The following is a 19,385-nucleotide window of genomic DNA, read 5'->3' as shown; positions in this document are numbered from 1 at the left end:
AAAAAAAAAAAAAAAAACAAACAAAACAAAACAAAACAAAAACCATACATGCACGTTTGAATTCTAAGCTTTGAAAAGTAATGTTTTTATTCATTTATATATTTGGATAAAAAATCAAATTAATAATCTACATACTTTAGAATCTTAAATATTGCTTATTTTTGTCTTACTAGATCATAATTACGTATCTCCAAACTTCTTCAACATCTTCCTGGCTTATTTCTTGGTTGTCAGGTGCAGTTTCTAGATCTTCATTGGTTATTCCTTCATGATTTACCTTTTCCGTATTTTCCTGAAGGGGTAAAAATGCTTTGGTTTGTTACAGTCTATACTCAAACTAAATGGAATGTTGAACACTTTTAACATAGGTTTGTTTGGTGTGTGTGTGCATAGGACTGAAGATGACATTGGGTGTCTTTCTTGATGGATTTCCAGCTTCTTTATTGAGGCAGTGTTCTTAATACTTAATAATTGTCTAGGTCAAAGTCTACTGTGGAGTTACAAAGTGTCTGAAAATAATGGGATACATAGTTTTCAATTTTGTAGCTTTCCCAACACATACAAATCAACTTTGTGTCTAGGTACTTTATAGTTTGGTTTTTAGAAAAGACTAGTAACAGAGAAGAGTTGAAGAGTTATAAAATTCTAGGGCTATTGTTTAGATCACAAATGAGCTGCAAACAATCCATACAGAAGTCTAAATGTCCAACCTGGTCCTACTAGGGGGCAGAACCTTTAAGAGGCAAAGACTCCTGGAAAGAAATTATATCACAGGCAGCGGGTTGATGGGGGGAACTGTTGGTACCCCAACCCAGGACCCTTTTCATTCTTTCACCTTCCCGTTTCCATAAGTAGCTTCTTCTTTTTCATGCTACAATTATGACTGCATTGCCTTGCTATAAGATGAAAATTAACAGAGACTAGAGAATATAGACTGAATTCTTGGAATCTGAGGTTGAACTTGCCTACTTTGAGAGTGATTTTCAAGTATTTTATCACAGTGGTAGAAATCAGATTAACACAGGTAGGAAGAATAACAAAGACAAAATATTATATTATAAAACTCCTTTTCAAGAGTACTTCATTACTGTATTCAACACTGTTTCTGCAGGTTCCAAACACATTAACACACACACACACACACACACACAACACACACACACACATATATTTTAAGATTGTAATTTAGGAGATGTCAGTATTGGCTTCAAATATTAAAGCATCATTTGCTTTAAATAATCTTACTATTAGCCACATGGTAATGCTATTTAAACTATTGGTTAATAAAATAATATTTTACCTGAGAGAAATGTAATCCACGCTTCTTAGGAGTTTTACGAGATAAGTTTCGTAATTTAAAAATACTATCTTTGTCTTTGGAAAAGGGCTCTGTGTTGATTTTCTTGATTTCTGGATGTCTTTGTGGAAAAGTTTTAAGTGGAGAAGTTGCAGGAAATCTGGTATGAAAATAATGTGGAGTTAAATAAGATGTGATAAAATGATAAACTTCTAGAGTATATTTTTAAAATCATGCAAAACATCTGATTTACTTACATTATCAAGTAATAAAAATTCTAGATTAAATCAATATTACCACTAAACCTATAAAGTATCTTATCAGTTCTTGTTTCTTTCGTATACTGTGCACATTTCAGTTTTGCTTATATTAAGTTTAGGGTTACAATCAGGACTTTGGTTGAAGAAATAGTGCTTACACACAAATAGCTCTAGGAAACAGTTGTGTAAATCTCTTTGAAAAAAGAAAAAAAAAACCATTGCTGTGTAGTGTTGGTGTCTGACTTTAATTACAGCACTCAGGAAACAGAGGCAGGTGGAGTTCTATGAGTTTGGGGCCAGCCTGGTCTACAGGTAAGTTTCAGGACAGCCAGAGCTTTAGAGTTCTGTCTCAAAAAACCAAAACCAAAACCAAAACCAAAACCAAAACCAAAATCAAAATCAAAACCAAAACCCAACCAACCAAACAAACAAATAAGAAAACATCAAAAAGCCCCATAGTTTGTATATACTTTCAGCCTTATGACAGTTTGTTCCAATTTTAGGATTTAATCTCTTGTTTCTTTTGACTATGGTGCATTTTGTTTTTCATTTTAATATGAGGCATTTCAAGTATACAAACAAGAACATAATATAAACTACCAAACAGTATAACTATTGACATTTTACTAAGTAGTTGACCTTTTCCTAAGTACAAGAAAATCTCCTAATTTAAAATCTTACCCCTCTCCTAAGGAGAATCACAAAGTTATCATGGTTTTTATGTGTTTATGCTTCAATAAATATATGTAAACAGTTTAGCCTTGTGTATTATTCTTTTTCCGGTATCTTTCATCATATACTAAACTTATACTTAATATTTTGTGGCATTAGAAACTTTCTTTGCTACAACATATTTTTAAAATTATCTCATAAGAGTTTTGTTTTTCCAGTCATTAATAGTCTCCCACCCACTGGGCGGTAGTGGTGCATACCTTTAATTCCAGTACTTGGGAGGCAGAGGCAGAATGGTTTCTGAGTTCGAGGCCAACCTGGTCTACAGAGTGAGTTCCAGGACAGCCAAGGCTACATAGAGAATCCCTGTCTCGAAAAAACAAAAAAACAAACAATAACAAAAAAGTTGCCTTGGTCATGGTGTCTGTTCACAGCAGTAAAACCCTAACTAAGCAAAAAAAAAAAAAAAAAAAAAAAAAAAAAAAAAAAAAAAAAAAAAAAAGTCTTCGACCCAAAAAAATCCCAGGAGCAGATGGGTTTAGTGCAGAGTTCTATCAGACCTTCAAAGAAGACCTAATACCAATACTCCTCAAACTATTCCACAAAATTGAAACAGAAGGTACTCTAGACAATTTGTTTATGAAGTCACAATTACTCTGATACCTAAAGCACACAAAGACCCAACAAACAAAGTGAACTTCAGACCAATCTCCCTTATGAAAATCAATGCAAAAATACTCAATAAAATTCTCACAAACCAAATCCAAGAACACATCGAAACGATCATCTACCATGATCAAGTAGGCTTCATGGCAGGAATGCAGGGATGGTTCAATATATGGAAATTCATCAACATAATCCACTATATAAACAAACTCAAAGAAAAAAACATATGATCATCTCATTAGATATGGAGAAAGCATTTGACAAAATCCAGCACCCCTTCATGATAAAAGTCTTGGAAACATCAGGAATTCAAGGCCCATACATAGTAAAAGCAGTATACAACAAACCAATAGTCACCATCAAACTAAATAGAGAGAAACTTGAAGCAATCCCACTAAAATCAGGGACTAGAGAAGGCTGCCTACCTATTCAATGTAGTACTTGAAGTCCTCGCTAGAGCAATTAGACAAAAGGCGATCAATGGGATACAAATCGGAAAGAAAGAAGTCAAATTGTCTCTATTTGCAGATGATATGATTGTATAGTTAAGTGACCCCAAAAAATTCCACCAGAGAACTCTTAAACCTGATAAACAACTTCAGCAAAGTAGCTGGATACAAAATTAACTCAAACAAATCAGTGGCCTTCCTCTACAGAAGTTTTTTTATTGTTGAGAATAGTTTTTGCTATCCTGGATTTTTTGTTATTCCAGATAAATTTGAGAATTGCTCTTCTAACTCTATGGAGAATTGAGTTGGAATTTTGATGGGGATTGCACTGAACCTGTAAATTGCCTTCAGAAAGATGACCATTTTTATTGTATTAACATAATACTCATGGGAGGAAATATGGAGACAGTGTGAGGCAGAGACTACCCCACCTCAGGATCCATCCCATATACAATCACCAAACACAGACACTATTGTGGATGCCAAGAAGTGCTTGCTGACAGGAGCTGGATATAGCTGTCTCCTGGGAGGCTCTGCCAGTGCCCGACAAATACAGTAGTGGATGTTCACAGCCATCCATTGGACTGAGCACAGGGTCCCCAATTAAGGAGCTAGAGAAAGGACCCAAGGAGCTGAAGGGATTTGCAGCCCAATAGGAGGAACATCAATATGAACCAACCAGTATCCCCAGAGCTCCCACAGATTAAACCACCAATCAAAAAGTACACATGGTGGGACTCATGGTTGCATATGTAGCAGAGGATGGTCTAGTTGGTCATCAATGGGAGGAGAGGCCCTTGGTCCTATGAAGGCTCTATGCCCCAGTGTAGGGGAATGTCAGGCCCAGGAAACAGGAGTGGGTGGGTTTGTGGGCAGCAGGAGGGAATAGGGGATTTTTCAGAGGGGAAACCAGGAAAGGGGAGAGCATTTGAAATGTAAATAAAGAAAATATAAAGAAAAAAGTTTTGCTTTTCATACTGAGGTATTTGAAACAGGTATAATATTGTGTTTTAAAAAATATGCAACTTTTAATTGCGTATTTGTGTGTAGATATATACATGTGACTATACATGCCTTCAGTGTCCACAGGCATCTCATTCACTTTCATCATCTTATCACGTTACTATGATAATTATACATTATTTAAAAGCAAGGGCCTGTGACTTTGTTTTGCAATTTAGGGAATTTATGTAACTTATGGTCAATAATAATGTTATTGAAATGTGATAAAACTTTCATAACATACACAAACACAAGTATCTGTTATTCTTCCAATTTCCTACTTTATTATACACTATTTAACACTCAAAAATGTTGAACTTTGTAGCTCACAACTTTCAATCATACAGTCTTCTACATCGTTTCAAATTGACTTAAGAGCAGCAATACTAGGCAATCTCCAGACCTTCACTTACCCTCGTTTTTCCCAAATCTAATCCTCCAATCTCACTTCAGGTTCTGTAGCAGACCACCTGTTGCTATCTCCTCTTCCTCCTTGCCCTTCTCTAGCAGACCATGAAGATCTTCTACACCTGTCCTCACCACCCTATCCACTTGTCTTACCTCCAACTTCCACAGACACACCCTGGGAAGCAGATAACCTAGGAAAGCATGCTGGCAATCTTCAGGTTTTTACTCCTTCCTCTCCTACAAACCCCCACTCTCATCTCCAACTCAGTAGTAGACCACCTGTTGTGGCCTCTCCTTCCTGTCTTCTCCCATTCCCAGAGTTTAAGTCAGATATTGGGGGCACATCCTCCTTTCATCACTCCTGTGATTCCTCTCAGCATCCCCCATTTTTAGCACATCTCCATCTATAACAGTCAGCTCCCAATTATCAAGAAACACATTCTAACCAGAATCCTTGGTGGCCACATCTGGCAGGATCTCAGAAGCATTCCCTACCAGGCAATTTACAGACACCACACTCTCCTAAGAAATAGGGTAACATCAAGCAAGGAATAGAACACCCACACAACAAAGGCAAGACCAGATATCAGCACCTAGAAGTATAATCATCGCAAACCCAGATGTCTAGACCCTCCATAAAAACACAATCAGTAAGAGACTGGACAATATGTCTCCACTAAAGCTCAGCAACCATAGTACAGTAGGTCCTGAGAAATGTAATATAGCTGAAGGACAAGAAAGGGACTTCAAAATAGCCTTTATGGATATATATAAATGTCCTTAAAGAGGAAATGAATATCCCTTAAGAAAATCTATGAGAACACAAACAATGGAATGAAATGAGGAAAACAGTTCAAGATTTGCAAGTGGAAAAAGTATCAACAAAGAAAATGTAAACTGAGAGAAAACTAGAAATAAAAAATTCAGGCTCATAGATAGGTCTCACCAAAAGAATACAATGGATGGAAGAGAGACTCGCAGGTTTTAAAGGCAAGATAGAAGAAATGGATACCTTGGTCAAAGAAAAAGTTAAGTCTAAAAAAAAAAAAAAAATCCAGGGACAAAATATCCAGAAAATCTGGGGCACTATGAAAAGACTAAGTCAAAGACTAGCAAGAACACAGAAAGGGAAAGAAACCCAGTTCAAAAGCACAGAAAATATTTAAAAAAAAAAAAAAATCATAGAAGAAAATTTTCCAACTTAAAGAATGATGTGTCTATCAAGGTACAAGGATATAGAACATCAAATAAACTGGATCAGTGAAATTCTCAGTGTCACATAATAAAAAAACTGAATATATAGAACAAAGTAAGAATATTGAGAACTGCAAGAAAAAAAATACCAAATATATGTAAAAACAGACCTATTAGAAAAACACCTGACTTTTCAGTGGAGACTCTAAAAGCCAGCAGGACCTGAAGGGATGTTCTACAAACTCTAGGAGACCAGAATCCAGCCTACACTATTATACCATGCAAATCTTTCTATCACAATGGGTGGAGAAAGAATGACATTCCATGATATAACCAAATTCAAACAGTATCTATTTATAGAAAGCACAAGAACAACTTCAACACAAAGAATCTAACCACACACAAGAAAACAAAAAGAATAAATTAGAAATGAAAAAAGGGGAGGAGCCACATTATAGGAGGACCCACAAAATAGGGGAATTAACAAATACTGCTCATTTCTAATACAACATCAACAGTTCTGCAAAAAACAAACAATGGATTCAAAAACAGGATCTAATCTTCTGCTGCATGCATCAAACACACCTTAACATCAAGGATAGGCAGCACCTCAGGGTAAAAGAATAGAAAAAGATGTTCTTAGAAGCTGGTGTAGCTATTTTAATATCCAAGAAAATAGACTTCAAACCAAAACTAATCAGAAGAGATAGGGAAGAGCATCAAAAGAAAAATCTACCAAGAAAATATTTCATTTGTTCATAAAAGAAACACTACTACAGCTTAAGTTACATAATGACTCTCATACAGTGATACAGACTGAATTTAATACCCTACTCTCAGCAAACCAACTGATAGCTTATCCAGACAAAACTGAAAAGAGAAATGTTAGCACTGTGTGACATCATAAGCCAATTAGATCCAGCACATATTTATGGAATGTTTCACACATCCCATAAACTTTCTCCAAAACAAACCACATACTCAATCATAAGGGCATACTTTACCTGCACATCACTAAATTGGAAAAATCTAAAAGAAATGTATAATTTTCTGGATATATACCACTTATAAAAGTTATATCAAAATCAGATAAGCAATTTAAACAGACCTATTTTTGCCAGTCCTTGCTGCTGGGGCAGACCCCTAGTTGGTCTGTTCTGTGAAGACTCCATATACTGATCCATCCTAGAGGACCTGCAGCACTCAGAGCAGTTGGTAACCCCCTCCCCCCCACACACACTTCCTGGGCTGATGCTGGGAGCCTGGTGGACTCAGGACCCATCACTTACCAAAGCCCCTGCCCTCCCGAATATCACTCCTCTTCAGTCCTTTCTACCTCTTCTGCCCGTTCTTTTCTGCTGGGGCAGACCCCTAGTTGGTCTGCTCTCATGAAGACACCATATCCTGATCTATCCTAGAGGACCTGCTGCACTCAGAGCAGTTGGACCCACTATACTCAGAGTAGTCGAGCATTTGAGGATCAGCTACACTCAGGGGAGTTGGACAACAGCTAATCTACTCCACTGAAGATCCAGTCTGAAGGCCTCCCAGAATATCTACTACAGCCAGGGCAACAGATCAGCAGCTTCTTTGCCCCTGTGAAGAGCCTCCAGTTGGAAGGCCCCACAGGGCCGCAAGCCTACCAGGGGACCTGAAGCAACCGAGGGACAAAAGAGACAGACTCTATACAGTCACCCAGACCAACAAACACCAAGGATATCTAGATGGCAAAAGGCAAGTGCAAGATCATAAGCAACAGAAGTCAAAATACGAGGACATCATGAGAACCCAATTCTCCCACCACAGCAAGCCCTGAATACACCAACATACCTGAAAATCAGGAATCTGTCCTAAAATACTATCTCATGAAGATAATAGAGTCTTTTAAGGAGGATATCAATAACTCATTGAAAGAAATACAGGAAAACACAGGTAAACAGGTGAAGGAATTGAAAAAAGTGATCCAAGACCTAGAAGTGAAAACAATAAAGAAAACACAAATGGAGGCAAGCCTGGAAATGGAAAATCCACACAGCCAGAAATTATGCTGAATGAGAGATCTTGGAACACTAGGTTGTAATTTGTATGTCCCACTAGGCTGCTCAGTCTCTCCCTCCCTATTCAATGTAGTACTTGAAGTCCTAGCCAGAGCAATTAGACAACAAAGGAGATCAATGGTATACAAATTGGAAAGAAAGAAGTCAAAATATCATTATTTGCAGATGATATGATAGTATACTTATGTAACCCCTAAAATTCCACCAGAGAACCCCTAAACCTGATAAACAACTTCAGCAAAGTGGCTGGATATAAAATTAACTCAAACAAATCAGTAGCCTTCCTCTACTCAAAGGATAAATAGGCTGAGAAAGAAATTAGGGAAACAATACCCTTCACAATAGTCACAAAAAATATAAAATACCTTGGTGTAACTCTAACCAAGCAAATAAAAGGTCTATATGACAAAAACTTCAAGTCCCTGAAGAAAGAAATTGAAGAAGATCTCAGAAGATGGAAAGATCTCCCATGCTCATGGATTGGCAGGATTAATATAGTAAAAATGGCCATCTTGCCAAAAGCAATCTAGAGATTCCATGCAATCCCAATCAAAATTCCAACTCAGTTCTTCATAGAGTTAGAAAGAGCAATTCTCAAATTCATTTGAAATAACAAAAAACCCAGGATAGCAAAAACTATTCTCAAAAATAAAAGAACTTCTAGGGGAATCAACATCCCTGACCTCAAGCTATATTACAGAGCAATAGTGATAAAAACTGCATGATATTGGTACAGTGACAGGCAGTTGATCAATGGTATAGAATTGAAGACCAAGAAATGAACCCTCACACCTATGGTCACTTGATCTTTGACAAAGGAGCTAAAACTGTCCAATGGATGTGACAGCATTTTCAACAAATGGTGCTGGTTCAACTGGCAGTCAACATGTAGAGGAATGCAAATTGATCCATTCTTATCTCCCTGTAGAAAGCCCAAGTCCAAGTGGATCAAAGACCTCCACATAAAACCAGATACACTGAATCTAATAGAAGAGAAAGTGGGGAAAATATCCACATGAGCACAGTGGAAAATATCCTGAATAGAACACCAATGGCTTATGCTCTAAGATCAAGAATTAACACATGGGACCTCATAAAATTGCAAAGCTTCTGTAAGGCAAAAGAAACTGTCAACAGGACAAAATGACAAGGAACTGATTAGGAAAGATCTTTACCAAGCCTATATCTGATAAAGGGCTAATATCCAATATATACAAAGAACTAAAGAAGTTAGACTCCAGAGAACTAAATAACCCTATTAAAAATGGGGTATAGAGCTAAACAAAGAATTCTCAACTGAGGAATCTAGAATGGCCAAGAAGCACCTAAAGAAATGTTCAACATCCTTAGTCATCAGGGAAATACAAATCAAAACAACCCTAAGATTCTACCTCACACTAGTTAGGATGGCTAAGATTTAAAACTCAGGTGACAGCAGATGCTGGTAAGGATGTGGAGAAAGAGGAACACTTCTCCATTGTTGGTGGGATTGCAAGCTGGTACAACTACTCTGAAAATCAATCTGGCAGTTCCTCAGAAAACTGGACATAGTATTACCTGAAAACCCAGCTAAACTACTCCTGGGCATATACCCAGAAGATGCTTTAACATATAGCAAGGACACATGCTCCACTATGTTCATAGAAGCCTTATTTATAATGGCCAGAAGCTGGAAAGAACCCAGATGTCCTTCAACAGAGGAATAGATACAGAAAATGTGGTACATTTATACAATGTAGTACTACTAAGCTATTAAAAAGAATGACTTCATGAAATTCCAAGGCAAATGGAAGAAACTAGAAAATATCATCATGAGTAAGGTAACTCAGTCACAAATGAACACACATGGTATGCACTCACTGAAAAGTGGATATTAGCCCAAAAACTCGGAATACCCAAGACACAATTTACAGACCATATGAAGCTCAAGAAGAAGGATGGTCAAAATGCAGGTGCTTCAGTCCTTCTTATATGGAGGAATCAAATACTTGTGGGAGGTAGAGGGTGGGAGGGACTTGGGAAGAATAGAGGAGAGGGAGGGGAAAAAAGGAGGGCAGGATCAGGTATGGGAGGAAACAGGGATGATTACAGAGGGTTAGGAATTTGAACAGTGGTATGTAGCAATGGGGTTTGGAGAACTAGTGGTAGCCACCAGCAAGTCCCAGATGCCAGGAAAGCAAGAGGCTACTAGGATCCAATAAGGATGAGATTAGCTGAAATGGCCAACAAAGAGGAGGGAGAACCTGTAGAGATCATATCCAGAGGTTAGGCAAGGCCCAGGTTGTGGGGTTGGGGCCACCCACTCATCTCCAAACTTTTAACTCAGAATGGCACCTGTCTAAAGGAAATATGGGGATAATGTGTAGAGCAGATATTGAAGGAAAGGCCATCCATAGACTGTCCCACCTGGGGATCTATCCCATATACAGACACTAAACCCAGACACTATTGCAGATGCCAAGAAGAGCTTGCTGACAGGAGCCTGGTATAGCTGTCTCCTGAGGTTTTGCCAGAGCCTGACAAATACAGAGATGGATGCTCACAGCCAACCATTGGACTGATCACAGGGACCCCAACGGAGGATAGGACTGAAGGAGATGAAGGGGTTTGCAACCCCATAAGAAGTGCAACAATATCAACCATCCAGACCCCCCAGTGTTCCCAGAGACTAAACCACCAATCAAAGAGGAGGGACCCATGGCTCCAGCTGCACGTAGCAAAGGATGGCATTGTCTGGAATCAATAGGATCAGAGGCCCTTGGTCCTGTAAAGGCTTGATTTGCCAGTGTACGGAAATGCCAGGGCAATGAGGTGGGAGTGAATAGGTTTGAGAGAGAGCATGCTTATAAAAACAGGAGAGATGTTATGGGGTGTTCCAGAGGGTAATCCAGGAAAGGGGATAACATTTGAAAGGCAAATACATAAAATATTCAAGAAAAAAAGAAAAAAGTAGCAAATCATAAGATTTCATCTTACATCAGTTAGAATTACTAATTTCAATAAAACTAGGTTACGGTGACAAGGACATGAAATAAAGGAAACACTTACCAGTCTTGGCTTACACCCAAAGGTCTCTCTATCCTACTACAGAGACACTTGATTAACCATGTTCATTACTAATCCATTCATAATAGCTAGAAATTGAAAACAATCTAATATCCACCAATGGATGAATGAATAAAGAAACTGTGATATATTTAGTTAGCAGTTTAAAAGGGGGGAATCATGAAATTCACATCCATCAAATGGATAGAGCTTGAAAAAAAAGTCATCTTCAGTGAAGTATCTCAGACCCAAAGACAAATATTATATGTATTCACTTATATGGTATGGTGGTTGTTAGCTGTTAAGTCATTGATAATCAAGCTACAATCCATAGGACCACAGAGCTAGAGAATAACAATAACCAGCTAGGGTAGAAGGATAGATGTCCCAAGAATGGAGGAGTGTGTGTGTGTGTGTGTGTGTGTGTGTGTGTGTGTGTGTGTGTATGTTGGGTGTGTGTCTGTTGGTAGGGGAGGGGGACTAGAATGGGAAGATCAAATGGGAAAGAGAAGGGAAATGAGGTGTGGGGCAAGCAAGGGATCTGGGGAAGAACATCTAAAACTAAATGCCATTTGAAAACCTAATATAGTAGAAACTTCTTTAATATATACATATATGAAAAAAGTCTAAATAAAATCACCAAATAACTAGTGAGACAAAGCCCCAACTGGATATCTCTCATCAAAAATGAAGCTTCTAGTACCAGCAATGGGTTACATCTAATTGAGTTGTTGGTCAAAGAGGATCCATAAGAACCCCAAACAACCCAAGTTTTTGCCAAGACTATTGGTAGCTCTCTACAAACCTATGGTAAGACCCTACTGCTAAAGACAACACCAACACAACTCATTAAACATGAAGAAACATGGTGCCTACATAGAGCCTTCACCCCTATGTGCTAGCATCTTTAGTATAGGAAGTTACTCTGTACACTATAAAAAGAGAAATGTAAACACTAACCTAGCCATAAACCCTTCGATCTACAATAGTGTCCTGCCTACAAGATATGCTAAGGAAATGGTGGCACAAAGCTGGTAGAGGTAATCAACTAATATCTGATTTGACTTAAGTCCACTCAATGAGATGGAATCAATATCCAATACTGCTTGGTTGATCAAGAACCTGAGACTAGATAAACTAGGGTAAAACCAAACACTACTATTTTAAAACAAAACAAAGCAAAACATAGCAATGACAATGACATTCTGCTACATTCATAAGTCAGTGCCATGTTCAGCCATCATCAGAGAAACTCCTTCTGCAGCAGATTGGAATAATGTACAGAGACTTACACAGCCAGAAATTACGCTGAGTGAGAGATCTTGGAACACTCGGTTATAATTGGTATGTCTCCATCAAAGCCCTCCTCTTAGGTCTCAGAAAAAAAATGAAGAGAAGGTGAATATAAGAATATAAGTGTAAGAGCCAGATGAGATAGAGAACAGTAAAGAATCAAGGCCTTCTAAATACAAGAGGACTGGCACACAGATGAATTCATAGACTAAGGCAGAATGCACAGGATCTATACCAGATGGGGTCCTACAGTTGAAAGAAATAGACACACACCCATCCCTCACCCAGAAGCTATCTGTAATTGATATCCTCTTGCAAATGAAAAATTAGCTTTCTTCAAGGGAGTCTCCCTGGGGAAACAAAACACTCTTAAGGGTATTGCCCTGCACCCAGCAGTAGATGGCCAATACAAAATGAACCTAATGGCATCATTGAAGGTTCTGTCTCATAATGTTAAGACATGTTTTGTTTTGTTTACTTTATAGGTTCTTTACCTAAGCCATATATTATGACTTCATATTTGTGTTTCTATGGGATTCTTGAGTGTGTCAACATGTGTGTTGCATCTATATGCATTTCTTGTGCTTTTTCTTTGGGCCTTTTTCTCCTTTGGTTGTTTTATTATATTCTGATTTATTTCTTATTTATCATATTTTATTTTAGTACTATTCCTTACATAACTTTTGTTTTTGTTTCTTCTAAGAGAAGAAGAATGTGGATCTGTGTGGGAGTAGAGGTGTGGAGGGACTAGGAGTTGAGGTAGAAAAATTATTAATGAAAATATATTGTACAAAAAAATCTATTTTCAATAAAAAAAGCAGCAATACTTTTCTAAAAAATCACTTCTCTGAAAGAAGCTACTATTGCAGTAAATCTATAGCAAATATGGAGTTACAACTACATTGTAATTTCAGCTTTTTTTCTTCATTGTGTTTTTTTTTTTAATTTTGAACTTAAAATATAATTACATGATTTCCCCCTTCTCTTTCCTCCCTCCAATCCTTCCCAATACCCACTTCTTGCTCTCTCAAATTCATGCATATATTGATTTATACATACTTTAAAAATAGAAACACAACCCACTCAATCCATATAAAGTTACTTGTATGTATATGGTTTCAGGAATGACCATCTGATATTGGATAACTATTTTGGGGGCTTTTTACCAAGGAAGACTATTTCTCTTTGGTAGAATGGTGAAAGCAGAGGGAATTAGGCTTTGTAATGATATATCAATTCAGTACCTGAATAGTTGATTGTTGTTATCAAGGCTTTCTGATCCCCATCTACCTTTGATATCTTCAATCACATGATTCTTAAGAAATTTTCTCAATAGTTGAATAGTCTGTTGTCTTGTAACTTCAGGACCAAAATTACTATTACTTCTTAACAGATCATAAAGCCAATCTACAGCTTCAACTGCGGTGAAACAATTGCTATATTTTTTTAAATGTTGTCTATGTTTTCTTAATGGCATTCCTACTCGAAAAGATGTGGTTACTTCATTCCACTGTGAAGAGAAGAAAAACACTTTAAAAAAAATATAGCAAAAATGAAATCTAATTGATTTGGGTATAAAGTCAGTTATAGGCTAGTTTGGGCTACATGAGGCCCTATCTCAAAATAACCAAATGGAATAAAGAAAATCTGTAGACAAAGAAAATTCTTTATTTCACAGGTAATTATACTGTAAATATTATTGAGGGAAAATATCTTATCTGTGCTACATAAAATCTTATCTCATTTCTTATTACTAATTCTAGTGTCAAGATAATATTTTATTTTAATAGGCTTTCTTTACTAAGTATTCACTAGGCATTACAACTACTTAGAAAACTTCAGAATGAAAAGAAGTATAATATTCTTAATATTATTCTTATAATATTCTTAGAAGTATAATATTCTTAGAAGTATAATATTAATAGTAAATAACATTTACTATTAGTTTTTTTTTTTAATATGCTGGTAGCTTTTATGCCAGACAACATGTTTATGTTCAGTATTTAACTATAAATTTCACAGTTTTATAAGATATTATCATCTCAAAATTAAAAGTAGAACTGACACCATAGGTTTTTAATCACAAAATAAAATCAAAACAAAATGAACAAACAACAACAAAAGGCAGGCTTAACCAACTCTGTCTAGAATCAGTGTTCAATTACTGTACTAGCAAGATAAGACTTCTGGCACACAGCAATTATAATGCCAAAGGGCTTTTAATGCTAGGTATTTAGTACAGTATCTCTTACGAAGATCTGGGCATGATGGCAAAGGTTAGGAGATATATGTGAGTTTAAGGACAACCTGATCTGCATAGAACCACACAAAAAGACCTTCTTCAAAACAAACAAACAAACATCTATAATGAACATAGATAGTATAGATAAAATGATAAACTAGTAAAACAAATTCATTGCACATTTAATGAACTTATGCATATAACCACTTATTTTCTGAGCTACTTTCAAATACGTTAACTGTCTAGATTTGTGACATTAACATTAGAACATAATACAATTAACACAACTTTTTAATAGAAAAAAAATGTTAGAAATCCGATTATTAACCTGGTAGATGAGACTATTAATTATGTCACATGTAAGATCACAATATTGGTTTTACATCTGAAAAAGAGTAAATGTAATTCTTGCCTTCCCAAACCTCTCTCATTACTTACATACAGGAAACTTTATTGAACTGTTTCACTATAGTAGTAAAGTAACATGTGACTCTGCACTCACAGACATCACAGAATATTTTTGAGATATGATGGACTTATAAGGTTCCAGACTGAAACATTTAGGATTTGCTTAAACTTTAGTCTTACTTCTTGTTTATGAATCTTTGCTCTTTACTCCTGTACCTCAATAGCCTTATATTAATACCTATCTTGTGGTAATTAAAAAAAACTTACTTTATGTAAATTTTTGGAAGTACTTGGCATTTTTGTGTGAGTGTGGGGGGGGCAGTGCTTATGCTACTTTCATCTAAGATGGTAAATTTCTAATGTGACAGGACTATCTCAGTATGGTATTGCAGAACTAAATTCCATCCTTTCTACTGATAAACATACCCACCACATATTCTGTTGAGCAATAGAATATCAAGATCACCATGCCAGAAAGAGATTTATTTTCTAGTTCTTCCATTCACCATTTATGTGGCTTTCGGAGAGTTCCTTCTTTGAGCCTTAGTTTCCACAATGGTAAAGCAGGACTAGCATTTGTGAGAGGTTAATTTGCTTATTATTCTATAGACTACCACACATTCTCATACACAGACTATTTTTAGAAAATCTCTTAAAGTGGGCATGTATTGTACCATTGTACCAATGTGGAAACTGAGGTTAGGTGAATCTCTTAATGTAATTCAAATGCACAGCCCCAGTGATTATTAAAAGTGGTTACTAAAAGTATTCAGGGTTTAGGTTGAATAGTTCTTTCCTAGTGCTACTTACAAATTCTGTAGGGTCAATAAGCCAAACTGTTACGTCTGGGCTTCCAGACTTGAAAGTTTAATTTCTAATTCTGAGAGGCTGTAAATTACAAGTGAAAAGTGGCTAAAATTATCATGAGAATCGGGGTTGCGAGGAGGGAGTAGGGGGAGAAGACATCTGAGGAGTTGTCTCACAAAGTCAGAAAGTGGTATAGCTTTGAGGCAGAGCACTTTGGAGCACTTTGGATCTGAAACTGAGAGACACGAGAGTGGAGTGCTAGTCAAAGACGGAGACAGGAGCAGCCGCATTAGTTTCCCTCAGCACCTTTCTCAGAAATCTACGCGTCTTGGCTCACTCGGGATACCAGATCCCTGGCTCACGAATCTGGTAGTTCTGAGTCCCCTCAGGAAACTTAAGTCTCTCGTATACCCAGGTCTCCCAGGATCCATCGGGAAACCTCGGTCTCTGGTCCCTCTAGTCCACGTTCTTACCAGCTTGGTTGCCCGGTAAGGTCCAAGAGGAGCACCCTGACGTTCCATGCTATCATTGCCGGGCTGAGGCGGCGGAAACTGCGCTGTAGCAGGAACCTCCGTAGCTTGGAGCTGGTATCGGAACAACTGCCGCGCTGCTGATTTGAATATCTCCAAGCGAAGCTGATTGGAGGCCCTATTGAGTCACATGATGCTTCACAGGGGAAGGCGCTGTGATGTGAGCACAGCCTGTCAGGACGTTACAGGAGCTCCGGCTGTGGAGCTCAGATTCAAAGGGATTGTATAGCGAATGAACTGCCAACTGCAGAAACTCTTCCTTCTTCATTCTAGGGGCTCTTCAGCAATGCTAATATAAAACAGACTGTGTTTCACCCGGACACTACCCCTAAAAGGGTGGCCTGTGTGTGTGTTTCCTTTCAACTTCTTTTTCTCTTTTTTGGGGGAGGGATCTCCAGCTGCCCTCCCCCTCTCCCTCCCTCCCCAACCCCCTCTCCTTCCCTCCCTCCCTTCCTCCCTCCCTTCTCCCCTCCCACCCTCCCTCCCCCCTCCCTCTCTCTCTCTCACACACACACACACACACACAAAGTTTCAAACCCTGGGCAAGTAGCTTATGTGTCTATTTGACATATAGACTTGCAGGTTTTCCTAGCATCCTTTAGTCTCTACCTATTAGAGGGTAGTGCTGGCTTATGTAACGCGTACACCAAATGTCTATATTTACCCTTATTTAATATGATTTTTATGTTTTTTCAGTTAAGATGAAATATTGTCGTTTAAAAATCAGTTGTCTTTAGTTGTACTGTTTTATAGGACCAAGATATATACATGTGTGTGTTAGTTCACACCTGTAAAAATTCCTTTGACTTGCTCTTCTATCACCTTCTAAGAAAGGTAATGATTTGTATAATAACAATGACATAGAAATGATTTGCACAAAATAGTGAAAACATTATGAAGATTTTGTTCTCATTGTCGAAGAAAGGTCACCAAAAAGTCTGGAAATTAACCTTTATGGTAGAAATTCATAGAAAAAGGAACATTCTTGCAAAGTAATTGACATTTATTTATAAATTTCACATCATCTGTTTTCTGGTCCACAATCTACTTGCAGTACCAACATTTTCTTTCTCCTTCTACTTCTCTTACTCTTGCCCACAATCTTTAATATTAGATTTGTGTGTATTTGTATATGATCTGTTTTTATTCACTGGTTTGTTAGCTTCATGAAAATAGGATTTACTGAAAAATTGGAAGGACACCAATCTGGGTGAATGGGTCTTTCAAAGTTTGCTCTACACAAAAATGTTGTCTCTTTTAGAAGTTTTTCTCTCAATATGCCTAAATTTACACTGAGCACACATTCCTGTTTTGTATAAGTTGTGAAGTAAATAAATAAATGATGTATTTTCTAAATCACTATGATAACCTTAATGAACTGTGTGGAATGTGTGGAAAAGTTACGAAGCCTTTCCTTTTGGTAAGGGTTTTTAAAGAAGGAAACATCAGAGCTGATTGTGATTTAGAGTGAGCCACACGGAGAGAGGGGTTTTAATGAGAAAAAGAAACAGAATCATGAAGCCATGGTAGAAGGGAGTATTAAGGGGATTTTAAGAGTGATATGAAGTTGTATGGGCAAACCATAGCAGTCCAGGTTACTTGCCTTCTGAGAGTTTCACCTTAAAACATGACAAATTTATTCCTGTTAATCTTGCTGTTGATTTTAATAATCCCTTTTACTGTAGATAGCTACAGTGTGTATGGAGACATTTATATCTAGTTTCGCTTTCTATAGTTTATTCTCCATAAAGCATCTAGTAAACTTCCTACCAGATATTCTCATTTATTTTCCCTTGCTTTGTTATTGTATGCATTTGTATTATATCTACATAAACTGCAGACAAGATATGTTATGATTCTTATTTTCAGAAATCAAATGTATTTTACAGAAGTGTAAAGGACAACAAGAGTATATTAGATTTACAGAGGCATTTTCTATTTCTGTTTCCTTTTCAAATCTACTGGTCATTTTGGGTGTTATTTCCTCTGTTTAAAGAAGTCTTTTAAAAATTCTTTTAAAACATGTTTGCTGACAACTATTTTTTAAATTGTATTTATCCCTATTTGGAAATATTTCATCTTCATTTCTAAGAGTTTTTCTGTGAATATGAAGTTTTAGGTTAAGAATTATTTTTTTTTTCTCAGCACTTTATAAATATTGTCTCACTTCCTTCTGGCCTCAGTGAGGCAGCTGTAATCTTCTGAGTAATTTTCCTAGAAATGGTGCATTATTTGTCTTGAGCTGCTTCAATGATACTTCTTTGCATATAGTTTTCAGTCACTGGAGTATGATAGTTCTGAATATGTATTTTAGTTGTTTGGATTTGCTGCATTTATTTAATCTAAATATATATCTTTTTTCCAAATGTGGGTAGTTTTTACTTTATTTACTAAATGAGGCTTTTTAGAAAGATGATTTATCAAAAGTTTTATCAATGTATTCTTATCTTTAAGACTAGGATAATATAAAAACTAATTCTGTTTTATAGCTTAATGAGTTCCAGAAGTTCTACTTAAATTTAAAATATGTATTACTTTGTTTTTCTGTACAATGATCTGTATTAGTTATTTTTTCATGTTGTTGCAAAATACCCAACAATATCGACTTAAAGAGGGGTTTATACTGTTTTATAGTTTGAGTGTATAGTCTATCATGACAGCGATTAAGGTGATAGGAGCATTAGGCAATTGGCCATATTAAATCCACAATCAGAAAAATGAGAGAGATGAATTCTGGTACTCAGCTAGGGTTCCCTTCCTTCCTTTCTTCCTCTCTTCCTTTCTTTTCTCCATCCCTCCTTCCCTGCCTTCCTCCCTTTCTTCCTTCTTTCTTATTTTTCTTTCCTTCCTGAAGATGATTTCAACACATGGGATAGCAGTGTCCACATTCATGATGGGTTTTCTATATTCAGTTAAATCTGGAAATGCTCTCAAAAGCATGCACAGAGATGTAGAACAAGACTTGAGAATTCTAAAATTTGTCAGTGTGATATAATACATGGGGAGATATAAAGGAACATATACTCACCACAGGTTAAAAAAAAATGGTGACAGA

At 36.9% G+C, this 19,385-nt stretch overlaps 1 protein-coding gene across 3 annotated transcripts in view; it reads right to left on the bottom strand.

Annotated features, from left to right (window-relative positions):
- Positions 1 to 16,431, bottom strand: part of Depdc1 (DEP domain containing 1) — a 35,709-nt gene extending 19,278 nt beyond the window's left edge. For all 3 annotated transcript variants that reach the window (XM_031375995.1, XM_031375996.1, XM_031375997.1), the window contains exons 1-4: positions 16,274 to 16,431; positions 13,588 to 13,853; positions 1,301 to 1,457; positions 171 to 292 (exon numbers count right to left, since the gene is read on the bottom strand). In XM_031375995.1, the coding sequence (XP_031231855.1) occupies positions 171 to 292; positions 1,301 to 1,457; positions 13,588 to 13,853; positions 16,274 to 16,321 (593 nt within the window). In that variant the 5' untranslated portion in view covers positions 16,322 to 16,431. The remainder of the gene's footprint in view (positions 1 to 170; positions 293 to 1,300; positions 1,458 to 13,587; positions 13,854 to 16,273) is intronic.
- Positions 16,432 to 19,385: the final 2,954 nt, after the last annotated feature.

This window comes from Mastomys coucha, unplaced genomic scaffold, assembly GCF_008632895.1.
Source record: "Mastomys coucha isolate ucsf_1 unplaced genomic scaffold, UCSF_Mcou_1 pScaffold16, whole genome shotgun sequence".
NCBI lineage: Eukaryota > Metazoa > Chordata > Mammalia > Rodentia > Muridae > Mastomys > Mastomys coucha.
This window is presented reverse-complemented; position numbering and strand designations above follow the sequence as displayed.